At 23.4% G+C, this 13,825-nt stretch overlaps 1 protein-coding gene across 3 annotated transcripts in view; it reads left to right on the top strand.

Moving 5' to 3' along the window:
* Positions 1-13,825, top strand: part of LOC117176269 (glycogen debranching enzyme) — a 101,646-nt gene that overhangs the window by 60,635 nt on the left and 27,186 nt on the right. For all 3 annotated transcript variants that reach the window (XM_033366438.1, XM_033366436.1, XM_033366437.1), the window contains 4 exons: positions 792-1,024; positions 4,983-5,072; positions 5,154-5,331; positions 9,222-9,578. In XM_033366438.1, the coding sequence (XP_033222329.1) occupies positions 792-1,024; positions 4,983-5,072; positions 5,154-5,331; positions 9,222-9,578 (858 nt within the window). The remainder of the gene's footprint in view (positions 1-791; positions 1,025-4,982; positions 5,073-5,153; positions 5,332-9,221; positions 9,579-13,825) is intronic.

Here is a 13,825-nt window from a genome sequence, read left to right as displayed (position 1 = left end):
GAATTGAATTATTTAAAAATTGATTTATTTTTGGAAAATTTAACAATATTTTTAGTCATCATTTTTGGTCAGAAATTCAATTATGTTTTTAAAAAATTCATGATTTTTCATTGACAATTCATCTTTTATGGTAGAAAAGTCATTCTCCTTGGTAGAAAATTTATCTTTTTGCTTGAATAATAACTTTTTTATTATCAATTCTACTGTCTTTGAAAAAATTCGTCTTTTTGGGTTGAAAATTGTACTATTGTGTTAAATCTTTAACCATTTTTTTTTGAAAACTCGTCTCTTATTAGATAGTTCATCCATTCGATTGTTAATGTAACTGTTTTGTTGAAAATTAATTTTTTTTAATTCGCCTTTTTTGTTTAAAAATCGTCGCTCTTTACAGAAACTATATTTTGGTTGAAAATTCTACTATTTTCTTGAAAATGAAATATATTTCGGCTTAAAATCTTAGAAATATAAATATTTCGTATTGCATTCAACATGTTATCTACACTAATTTTATGTAAAAGAATTTATACACGTAAAATCCGTCCTTAGCCAGCAACTAGGTTACTTTCGGGATAAGGGGTAGGTCAAAAAAGCTCAAAATTGCGAACGTAATTTATGGATGGTCCATAACTGGAAAAATGTTCCGTATGAAAAGAAAGTGGCTTGGTGCCGCCAGGCTTTCAAAAAAAGTACCCTGGTGGCGCTAGGCCCCGTATACTAATTAATTTTAAATTAATGAATCATTAATTAATTTTAACTAATTTCTACGAAAACTAATCGCTTTTTTATTACAGAGTATCACTCCACGTGAACATAAAACCAGCTCTTGAAAAATTACAAAATACGGTCACCACAATAACATCACCAAAAACTTCAGATTTGCAAACTATCGTTTCTCGAATGGATCTTGCGGATTTGAATAAAGCATTATATCGCTGTGATCAAGAAGAAAGAGACGAAACTTCGAATACTTTCGGAGTTTATGACATTCCAGAATATGGTCCTCTGGTTTATGCTGGCCTTCAAGGTGATTATTATTAATGTCAAATATTGTTTTCTACATTCTTTTTGCAATTCCGTTTGAGTGATGAAAATATTTTTCTAATATTTTGAAAAAAGGACTCTAAAGTCACTATTCTCTCACAAATGTCCGCCAGTGCCACTTTATTGCTACATTTTTTTAATTTTCCTTAAAAAATATTTTTGAGAGTAAAGTTTTTTTCTGAATTAACAATTTCATTCAACATTCAACCATGTAGTTGAATCCCCCCTGCCCCCAAAAAAAGGTTTTAATTATTGATCAAAAACAGTTGATTTATATAAAAAAGGATGAATTTATAATAGAATAGTTGAATCTTCAACAAAAATAGATTAATTTTTAACCAGGCAGTTGCCTTTTTAATAAAAAAAGATTGACATTTAAAAAAAAGAGATGAGTTTTCAAATAAAAAAAAAGACGAATTGTGGACCAGGAAAGATTTTTCAGTCAATAAAGAATACAGATTTCTTCCAAATAGTTGAATTTTCAAACAAGAAGATTAATTTTTTACCAGACAGTACGTAATTTTAACCAAATAAACAAATTTTTAACGAATTATTTGAATTTTTAAGCAAGAAGATTAATTTTATCTAAAAAAAATCCTTTTTAACAAAAAATGGCGTAGTTAAATATTAATTTCAGAGAAATAATGTTTAATTATATAAAAAAAACTTTCTACGAAACAATTTAATTTTGTATAAAACAGTTGAATTTCCAAACCGCAAATATAATTTTGCAAAAGAATAGTTAAATTTCGAACAAAAAAAAAAGAAATTTTTTTACAAAAAAAAAAAAAAGAAAGAAAGAAATTTTTATATAAAATTATGAATTTACAACACAAAAATGAACTTTTGAAAAAGTAGTTAAACATTCAACCACCAACCTGATTTTTTAGTGAAAAGATTAATTTTATACCAATAAGGATGAATTCACAACAAAAGACATAAATTGTTTACCAAATAGTTATTTTTTCTACGAAATCGATTAATTTTCTACCATGAAAGAGACTAATTTTGAACAAAATACATAAATTTTTAACCAAATAGTTTTACTTTCAACCTTGAAGATTAATTTTCTACCAAAAAATACGAATTTTCAACAAGTTACATCAATTTTCAACTATATAGTTTAAACAATGGATTTGATGTTAGTCAAAATGTTACTTTATTAATTTTTAGTTTATATTTGTTTCGTGTCTTTAATTTCTTAACCTAATAGTTGAAATTTAAAAAAAAAAAGAAATCAATTTTGAAGTAGACATGGATATTAATTTTCAATAAAAAAGTTAATTTTGGATTTATCAGTTGAATTTAAAAAAAAAGAGTTAAATTTTCGGTTAAAAATGTCATTTTTAACCAAAATATAAACCAAAGATAAAAACCAAGCAGTTGAAATTTTAACTTAAAAATATTATTTTTCAATGAAAACTGTACCTAAACGCTGAATTTTATACAAGGGAAAAAGTATTTTACGTTAAAATAAACATTTTAATTTAAAATAAACTTTTGTTATTAAAAAAAAGAATTAATAACCATTCAGTTGAATACATACGTTTTTAACCAAATTGTTTAATTTTAGGTTCGAAAATGCGAATTTTGTATAAAACAGTTGAATTTTCAACAAAAAGATAATTTTAACCAATCAGTTGAATTGTCAACAAAATATTTAAAATTTTCATTGAAAAACTAATTTTTAACTAAAAAAAAGGCACCAGTTTTCAGCTCAAAATATGATTTTTTAACAACAACAAAATAGGAATTTCAAGAAATTAGTGAAACGTTCAATCATGGAGTTAATTTTCCATAAAAAAAAGATGAATCTTGAACAAAAAACGTAATATTTAATATTTCAACGAAAAAAATATTTTAATTTTAAATAAAGAACAATTGCATTTAAACAAGAAAGAAGAATTTTTAACCAAATGCATATATTTTTAATCAAATATTTAAATAGTCTACCAAACTGAATTTTTTTCAAATTTCTACAGAAGAGATTAATTTTCAAGCCAAAAAGATGAATATTTAACAAAATAATTGAATTTTCAACCAAATTTCTTAATAAAAAAAAATGTTTTAAACCAAATTGTTAAATTTTCAAACGAAAAAGATGAATTTTCAACCAAAAAGTACGATTTTTAACCAAATTGTTAAATTTTTAAGCTATAAAAACGAATTTTGTACAAAAAATTTGAATTTTCAAGCCAAGAATATGAACTTTCAAAAACAAAATTATTTTCAATCTACTATCCTTTAAGTTTTCGAGAAAGTTAAATAGTTGGTGTAAAATCACCCTACATTTGTAAAACTAAATACCGAACAGTTATTACGTAAAAATAGCACATGGTATTAGTACATTTTTAATATTCTGGCAACATTTTTATTTCTCTCATACACGTCTCGAAAAAAATAAGATATAATTAAATTTATTCATTAAATATATGAATTGTGCTATGTAATTTTTTGTCTACTAGAGTTTAACAAAAAAATGGAAAATCGAAGCTAACAAAAAATTAATTAAATAAAAATATTGCTCATCTTTACATGGCACCTCCTTCTATTCTTTTATTTTCATCAATCAGCTTGGTGACTTGACCGGGAAACCAGGAAAAACCCGGAATTTAATTTTTTTGAAACCAGTTCTTTACTTCTGACCGCGATAAATTTATTTTTCAGCATTTTAATAATTATGGTCAATTTAAAAAAAAATATTTCTATTCTATCTACACTCACAGATTTTTCAGATTATCTCAGTTTACTCTAATTAAATTATAATTTATTCATTTTTTATATATTAATCAAATAAAGTAGTTGTTCAATTATTGGTTGAAAATTGATCCTTTCTTGTTAAAAAGTCAACAATTTGGATGAAAATTTGTTGTTTTTTTTATTGAAAATTCAACTACTTCGTTGAAAATCCGCATATTTTGTTAAAAATGTTTGTTGAAGATTCATCATTTTAATTAAAAGTTCATTTCTTTCGTAGAAATATCAACTATTTGATTGCAAACTTCTTTTTTCTTTGAATGAAGAGGAATTTTTTTGCTGAAAATTTAACGATTTTGTTAAAAATTATTTCGTTTTTTAAATCTAAAATATAACTGAAATTTTAATTGAATACTCCATAATTTTAGATAAAAATCCATCTCTTGGGTTGAACATTTATTTTTTGACTAAAAATTAAATTAAATTAAAGTCAACCATTTTAGTTAAAGATTCATAATTTACGTTAAAAATTCATCTTTCTTTTTTAAAATTGAACTATTCCATTAAAAGATTTACAATTTTAGTTCAAAATTCATCATTTGAAAATGTAACTATTTTTTTTTAAAGTTAATTTTTTTTTTAAAGTTAGTTTTTTTGGTGAAAAGTAATTTTTTTGATTGAAAATTTAACTGATTCCAATTGAAGATTCCATAGTTATAGGTGAAAATTCTCCTGTTTGATCGAAAATTAATGTTTTTAACTTAAAATTTCATGAATTTAAGTTTTGATTGGCAATTAATATTTTTAAATGAAATTTTTTGTTGTTGAAAATTGAACTATTTCAGTTGAAAATTCATTGTTCTAGTTTAAAACTCATTTTTTGGGTTTAAAATTCAACTATTGCATTTGAAAATTCATTATTTAGGTAGAAAACTGAACTATTTTTTTAAAAATCCATTTCTTTTTTTTACAAAATTATTTTTTTCAGCTTATTTTTCACTTTTTTTTGCTTATTTTTCATGAAACAATTAAATTATTTAAAAATTTTTTCTCCGTTGTATTAAAGGATGTTTAGAAAACCGGGGAATGATCGGGAATGTAAAATCCTCCAAGGAATCTTCACCCTGTTAATATATAAGTTTAATGCTTGACATATTTCATGACACTATTTACAGCCTTTTTTATTTTTGAGTTCGAGGCCTGCTATCCAAAAATTGTCAAAAATTTTTTAAATTGAATTTCAGGTGTAATTTCCTTGTTAGCTGACATCAGACCCAATAATGACCTCGGACATCCTTTATGTAAAAATCTGAGGGACGGAAATTGGTTGATCGGTAAAGACTTAATATTTTCAATTAAACTAGAAAATCTATTTCTCTCTTTGACGATATTAAAGGTTTCAATATTTGTTTCAGATTACTTGTGGAAACGACTTAAAGAAGACGAATCAACCCGACCTCTTGGGGAATGGCTAGAAAAAGCTCTAGAGCCTTTGAAGACAATTCCTCGATATTTGGTTCCAAGTTATTTCGATGTGATTCTCGTTAATGTTTACACAATCCTACTCGATCAATGCTACAATTCCATGTCAAGGTATTCTAATATTTTTAATATTTTTAATTATTGCCATACTGTGGCTCACAGCGCAAAAAGAGCTAAAAAAAGTGGAAATAGATTATTTTCAAAAAAGGGGGAAAATAGGGAGAAGATTAAATATTTATGTTTACATTTAGGAAAGAAGAAATGATCTTTCTATAAGAAGGCGATTCCAAAGAGCTTCCTAATTATCAGTTAAATATTTATTTAAAAAACTAATTTTCAATTTAAAGAAAAAACGAAGCTTCTACAAATCAATTAAATTTTCTACTAACATTTTCAATTTTCAAGACAAAAAGACGAATTTTCTCTAATAACAGTTAAATTTTCAACCCAAAAATATAAATTTTCAACCAAATATATAAATTTTTAAGCAAACAGTTAAATTTTTAACCAAGCACATTAATGTTCTATATAAAAGTCGAAGTTTCACAACCAAGGAGTTGGATTTTGAAAAAAAGACATCAATTATTAAAAATGGAATAGTTAAATTTTTATTAAATATGATTAATTTTTTATTTTAAAACCCCAATCTTTTACAAAACAGTTAAATTTTCTACCAAATTGATGAATTTTCAAGACAAAAAGAAGAATTTTCTATACTAAACGGTTTAATTTGTGTCTAAATTGTTAAATTTTCATTCAAAAATTCATTTTTACCTCAAAAATCTCGAGACAGAAAAATAAATTTTTAAGAAAGTAGTTCAACTTTCAACCATGTGGTTGAATTTTCAACCTAAATAAATGCATTTCCAACTAGTAATATAATAATTTATATTTCAAATAAATAGTTTTTAGTTCCTAATAAAAAACAATTCAATTTCACCAAAAAAACATTCGTCTTTTGACATAGAATCAATTTTTTGGTTAAAAATAAAAAAATTGATTTTATGTCAAAAGCCGAATTTGCACTTAAATGCATACATTTTTTATTGAATAGTTGAATTTTCAATTAAGAAGATTAATTTTTTACCAAAAAAAAAGACCAATTTTTAATCAAATAGTTGAATTATTAGTCTAAAAAAGTTAACTTTTTAACCAAAAATGGAATAGTTAAATTTTCATTGAAAAAAATTATTAATGTTCAATTTAGAAAAACTAATGTCCTACAAAACAATTGAAGGTTTTTCCAAATTGTTGAAATTTTAACTAAAAATTATGAATCTTCAAACAAAAGAAATTTTGTTAAAAATAAAATTAGTTCATCTTTTAACCAAGGAGTTGAATTTTCATCCTATAAAGATAAATTTTTTATAAAAAGTGTACCATTCAAGTTTTTATGAATATAAGCACTATAATTGAAAAGTATAAATAGAGTGGAATTTGTCGCCTTATTAAATTCAATTTAAAAATGTCTTTTTAATTGTTACGGCTGCTTCCACCTCTTTTCGTAAACATTTTTTGAAATAAGTTTAATCCGGGTTTTATCTTGTATAAATTTAATTTTCGTAAGATTCTTGAGAAAATTCAAAAAGATTTTTGAAAAATTCAGATGTGTACAAAAAGAACGTGGAAAGTTTTTAAAGAAAATTGTTTTATTTTACAGTATTTTAGAAAATATTAGGACATTTAGAAGTTTTTAACAAATTTTAAAATATTTTATAAATTTGCGGAAATATTTGTTTAAGTCTTAATATATTTTCAATCTCTTTAAAACATAAAAATTCTTAAATATCATTTTAATTGACTCGAATCTTTCCTAAGATTAAAAAAAAATAGAATATTTTTCGACTTCTCTTTTTAAGATTTTAGAGACTTACTCGAATTTTTCTAAAATTTTACATTCTTACAAAATTGCAAAATTTTGATTTGAAATCTTCTACATTCTTTTTCGAATTTTAAAGAAATTTTTTGGAATCTCTTTCAATTTACTTCAAAATTTGTTTCTAATCATTTCAAAATTTTAAATATCTTTTGAATCATTTTTGTTTTCCTTACATTTTTAAAATCCTACAAAATTAAAAAATTGCCTTAAAATCTTCCAGATTCCTTTTCCGCATATTTTGATATTTTTAAAACTAAAAATTAATCTTTTTTAAAATAAAACCTAAAAGATAAAAAAATTTCCCAGCAACATATAGTTTCATTTTTCTTATTCCTTTAAAAGTGTCAAAAAGATGAATTATAATTTGGAAGCAAGATGTTAAAACTCAAAATATTTCCCAATGTTAGAAATTAATTCACATTATAAATTGTATATTTAATCAATTTTTTAGAAATAATTAAAAAATTAATTTTGCGGTGAATTAAAAATGCTTATTTGAAAATTTTTGACTTACAAAAATAATGGTACTCTTGAAACTCTTTAGAATCTTTTAAAATAACTTAAAATCTTTGACAATTTTTCTACTTTATTCATTTCCCTTAAAATTATCATAATCCGTACGAGAAAAAATTTGTTTGAATTCTATTACAAATTTGTATAAATATATAAATTTTGATTTTAATTTAATGTTATATTAAATGTATATTTAAATAAATATTTAGTATCTGAAAAAACTGTTCATTTTTTAATATATTTATTATTTACTAAAAATGTCGATTAGACTGCTGAATTTATTAGAGAAAATATTTTTTGATACTTTTTAAAAATTTTGAATAAGAATCTTGAAATTGAATCGTTTCAAATTATTTTTTCAAGTATGTAGAATGTAATGTTTAAAATATTAGTTAAGAAAACTGGAAGTTCTGCTTTAAAAATGTAGTAAATTTGGTATTGCAATTTGTTTTATTTCGAACTATGCAATTTGGCTTGGAGTACGCAACATGAAAGAAAAAGAGAAGAAACATAAATTTTTATTTAGTTTGAAAATCGTTGATCTTTTCTTCTGCAGTCAAACACTGTTAAATTTTAAGTACAGTTATGTTTTTTGAGTATTTAATAAAAAAAATCGTTTATATTTAAAGACTTACTTTTACAATTGATAAGTTAGAAATTTCTCAATTTTAAAGATTAAAATTTCAAAATTGCCTAATTGTAATCATTTAAAAAACGATATAAAAATATTAAGATTAATTTTTTCTACCTGCGTATCTTGATACCAAAGAAAACTACATACCGAAATCAATTGAAAAATAAAATTCTTTTATCAGTTTAGAACTTTTTGGAAAACATTTTTAAAGAATCTTAAAGGATTTCCAAAGATTTGATATTCAATTTTAAGTGATTTCTCGAGAACTTTGAAAAATAAATCAAAAAAAAAATAAATTTAAAGAATTTCTAACGATTTCCGAAGATTAAAAAAGATTTCAATTATCCAATTATTTCAAAGAATCCAGGGAATTTTAAAAGATTAAAAAAATTTTAATTACTTTAACAAATTCCAAAGAATTTCAAGATATTCCAAAAAATACCTGAGATTTCAAAGAAATTTGTAGGATTTTTCAAGATTTCAAAGGATTTCAAACAATTATTTAAAGTATTCAAGGGATCTTGAATTATTTTAAGCTAATTTAACAGATTTATACAAATTTCAAGGGAGTGCTAAAGAATCTTTAATGTGGACGGACAGACCATTCTACTTTATTATAGTTAATTTGAAAAATATTTAATTTCTATAGATTCCGCGAAAGAATACTTTAGCTTTAAAGTTTATTTAAATATTAATAGTTTAAATTGAAATTACTCCAATTTAAAAAGTTTAATCAACCATAAAATATAATTCTGTAAGATAAAAAAAACTTTCTTGCATTAGCATATTCTAGTTTTGAATATAATAATTTTTTTTATTTAACGAACAATTGTATTTTCAAATGCCGTATATTTGAGGAGAAAATTGGAAAAAGGATATGCTTTTCGAGAAGAGGGGTATACTCAAAATTACTTTTCATTAATTCTATCAATTTTATTCCTTTTCTTTCACTGATGTGAGAAATTAATTTTTCAGTTTCGTGAAGGATGGATCAACCTTCATCAAACTTTTGTCCCTAGTTTCCGTGCAAGTTGGTGGCGCAGTAATGTCAGCACAGCTTCCAAATTTGTCTCCTAATTTGGATCCCCCAAAACCAAAAACAAGGCAGATAAATGGCAAGAATGAACAAATTTGTTTAACTTTATCCGCTGGATTACCTCACTTCGCATCAGGTTACATGAGAAATTGGGGAAGAGACACTTTTATCGCCCTCAGAGGCCTTTTTTTGTTGACTGGTCGACAAGAAGAAGCCAGGTTTATTATTCTTGGATTTGCTGGAACTCTCAGGCATGGCTTGATCCCGAATTTGCTCGACGGAGGTAAAAATGCAAGGTAAGTCTATCAAATTTAGGTTTCCTTATTTATAGGCCTGCTCAGGGCAGCAGAATTTCCAACACGGTAGTTGAATCGTCAAGGAAAAACAGATCAAACAACAACAAAAAAACGAGTTTTCTACAAAAGCAATTCTATTTTTAACCAGAGAAGTTTTGCATCTGAAATGAAAAGAATTTCCATAAAAAAATTGGAGTTTTCAAGGCAAAAACATGATTTTTCAACAAACCAATTAAATGTTCATCCAAATAGTCAAATTTTCAACAAAATAGTCAAATTTTCAACCAGAAAGTTTAATTTTCTACTGAAGAAAGATAAACTTTTAATCAAAAATGAAATAGTTAAATTTTAGGTTAAAACAATTAATTTTCTATAGAAAAAATATATTTAACAGAATAGTTCAGTTTTCAATTGAAGAGATGTATTTCGAACAAAAATCATGAATATTTAATAAATTTTGAACGAAACAGTGACATTTCAATCAAAAATTACAATTCTAATCAAAGATTTAAATTTTGAGTCAAATAGATTAATTTTTAATCAAAAATATTCATTTTACCAAGAAAATGAATTGTGTACAAAAAAAAGATGAATTTTTAACAAAAAGATTAATTTCCAACGAAATAAACGAATTATCAACCAGATAGTTGAATTTTTCTTATAAAAATAAATATTTTTATTAAAAAATTGAATAATTAAATTTTCTGTTTAAATAATTAATTTTTCACAACATTTTTTTCAACAAAATAGTTCAGTTTTTAATCAAAGAGATCAATTTTCAACTAAAATTATAAATTATCTACAAAAAAAAATATTTTTTGACAAAGTAATTCAACTCCCAAGCAAGTAGCTGCATTTTTAAGCAACAAAGATGAATTCTTGACGGAAAATGTTATAGTTAATATTTCAAACTAAAAAAGATGTATATTCTACAAAATAGTGGAATTCTAACCGAAAAAATATGAAATTTCTACCAAAAAAGACGAATTTTCAATAAACTACATGATTTGCAAACAAAATGGTTGAATTCTTCTTATAAAAAAAGATCAATTTAGAATAAAAAATGGAATAGTTAAATTTTCAGTTATAAAAATTAATCTGCCACAAACAAATATTTTCGACAAAATAGTTCAGTTTCCAATCAAAAAGATGAATTTCTAACTAATATGATCCAACCAAGGAGTTGAATTTTCATCCCAAAAAGATTAATATTCCACAAAATAGTTGAATTCTAAAAAAAAATACTAATTTTGAAGCAAGCGGTGGCATTTTAATTAAAAAAAAAAACAATATATTTCTGATAAAAGAGATGAATTTTCAGTCATATGGATGAATTTTTAACAAAAAATTTTCACTTTAACCAAAAAGATGAATTTTTAACAAAATAGTTGAATTTTCAACAAATAAATGAATACTCAACCAAAAGGTTTATTTTTTCTTATAAGAAGATTCATTTTTAATTGGAAATGGAATAATTGAATTTTCTGTCTAAAATTATAAATCTGAAGCAATAAAAAAATAGTTTTAACAAAGTAGTTGAACTTCCAAACAACAAAATTTTCAACCAAAAAATATGAATACTCGACAAAAAATGTTATGGTTAATATTTGAACAAGAAATATGAATGTTCTACAAAATAGTTAAATCCTAAATCAAGTTCGATTTTTAATATAAACAAACACTTCTTTTTGTTAAAAATTCAACTGTCTTATAACAAATTTGTCTTTTTGCCTGAAAATTATTTATTATTTTTTTGTAAATTTGACTATTTTGTTGAAAATTTATGTTTTTTCGTTGAAAATGATATTTTTGGTCGAACATTCGCTTTTTTGTATAGAAAATACATCCTTTTGGATAAAAAAAATATGTATTTGTTGAAAATTCAACTTTTCAGAATGAAGATTTAACTGTATATAACAATTTAGTTGCTAAAAAATTAAACCATTTGTTTAAAAATGCAACTTTCTCGAGTAAAAATTAACTTTTTTATTGAAAATTCCACAGCCTTCTAAAAAATAATCTTTTTACTTGAAAATTATTAATTTTTTAAAATTCAATTATATGTTTGAAAATTCATTTTTCTTTGTTGAAAATGATATTTTTTGTTGAAAATTCAGCTTTTTAGATTGATAATGATTTAGCTGTCTTTTAAAAAGATCGTCTTCTTGGTTTGAAAATTCGACTATTTAGTTGAAATTTAAGCTTTTTTGTTTAAAAAGTCTACCATTTAGTTGAAAATTCGTCTTTGTAAATTGGAAATTTAAATATTTGTTTAAAACTTCAATTATTTTGTTAAAAATTCGTGTATTTTTCTTGAAAATTCTCAAGTCTATGTTAGAATTGCAATTGTATAGTAGAAAGTTATTATTATTTAACTCAACTGTTTGATAAATAAATTCATGTATTCTGTCGAAAATTTATCTTTTGGATACAAATTCACCTATTTTGTTGAAAATCCACGTATATTATGGAAAGTTCGTCTTTTTTTGGTAGAAAGTTCATATTTTTTTGGGTTGAAATGCAAATGTTTGGTTATAAATAATTAACATGTGTTAGTTTAGAATTAAACTATTTTATGAAATATCCATCTTTTTTTATTTGAAATATTATAACTATAAAATTTTCCGTCGAGAATCCACCTTTGTGAGTTAAATATGGAATTATTTAGTTGGAGGTTGAACTACTTTCTTAAAAACTATTTTTTTTTTTTTGGTTGAAAATTTATAATTTTAGTTGAAAATTAATCTTTTTGGTTGAAAACTGAACTATTTTTATCAAAATTTTGGTTTTTGTCAAAAACGAATCCATGTATTTAATTGAAAACTAGTCTTTTTTTTTTGGTAGAAAATTCATCTTCTTGGTAGAAAGTGAATATTTTTGGTTGAATATGAATATTTTTTGTAAAAAAAATCGTCTATTTTACTGAAAATTCATCTCTTTTATTACAAATTTGATTTTTTTTAAATTAAAATGCAAATGTTTGGTTCAAAATAAGTAATTTACTTTGGATTAGAATTCAAATATTTTGTAGGATATTCATATTTTTTGGTTGAAAATTTAATTTCTGGGCTGAAAGTTGAACCACTTTGTTAAAAACGAAATTTTTAATGAAAGATTCATCATTTTTGATAGAAATTCATCTCTTCAATTGAAAATTGCATCATTTTGTTAAAAAATTTGTTTGTAAAAAACGAATTTTTTAAACTGAGAATTCAATTATTTCATTTTTGATTAAAAATGTATCTTTTTATAAGAGAAACTCAACTATGTGGTTGAGGATTCATGTATTATGTTTAAAAATTCAAATGTTTTGTTAAAAATCCATGTATTTGATTAGAAATTAGTTTGTTTTTTTTTTCGAAGAAAATGAACATTTAAGATTGAAAGTGAATATTCGTTGACGAATATGAATATTTTTGATTAAAAATTCATCTATTTTACTGAAAATGCATCTATTTTATTACAAATTTCATATTTTTTTGGTTAAAAATTCGACTGTTTGGCTAAAAATTGGTCATTTGCTTTGGATTAGAATTCAGCTGGGCTAAAGGTTGACTTACTTTATTAAAAACTAATTTTTGTATGAAAAATTAATCATTTTGGTTAGAAATTCATCTCTCTAATTGTAAACTGAACTACTTTTTTAACAAAATTTGTTGTCAAAAATGAATTTATTCGTCTGAAAATTCAATTATTCCATTTTTCATTAAAAAATTGTTCTTTTTTGTAAGAAAAATTCAACTATTTGGTTGAGAATTCATTGAAAATCCGTCTTTTTTTGCTGAAAATTCATCTTCTTGGTTGAAAATGAATATTTTTGGTTGAAAATAAATATTTTTGGTTAAAAAATCATCTATTTTACTTAAAATTCAATTATTCAATTTTTTATTAATAAAATGTTCTTTTTTGTAAAAAAAATCAACTATTTGGTTGAGAATTCGTTTAAAATCCGTCCTTTTTTGCTAAAAATTTATCTTCTTGGTTGAAAATGAATATTTTTGGTTGAACATAAATATTTTTGGTTAAAAAATCATCTATTTTACTGAAAATTCAATTATTCCATTTTTCATTAATAAATTGTTGTTTTTTGTAAAAAAAAATCAACTATTTGGTTGAGAATTCATTTAAAATCCGTCCTTTTTTGCTGAAAATTCATCTTCTTGTTTGAAAATGAATCTTTTCGGCTCAAAAATCATCTATTTTACTGAAAATTCAATTATTCCATTTTTCATTAAAAAATTGTTCTT

The sequence above is a fragment of the Belonocnema kinseyi genome, chromosome 7 (assembly GCF_010883055.1).
Source record: "Belonocnema kinseyi isolate 2016_QV_RU_SX_M_011 chromosome 7, B_treatae_v1, whole genome shotgun sequence".
Taxonomy (NCBI): Eukaryota; Metazoa; Arthropoda; class Insecta; order Hymenoptera; family Cynipidae; genus Belonocnema; species Belonocnema kinseyi.
Note: the sequence above shows the minus strand (reverse complement) of the source record. Positions and strands in the feature narration are given on the sequence as shown.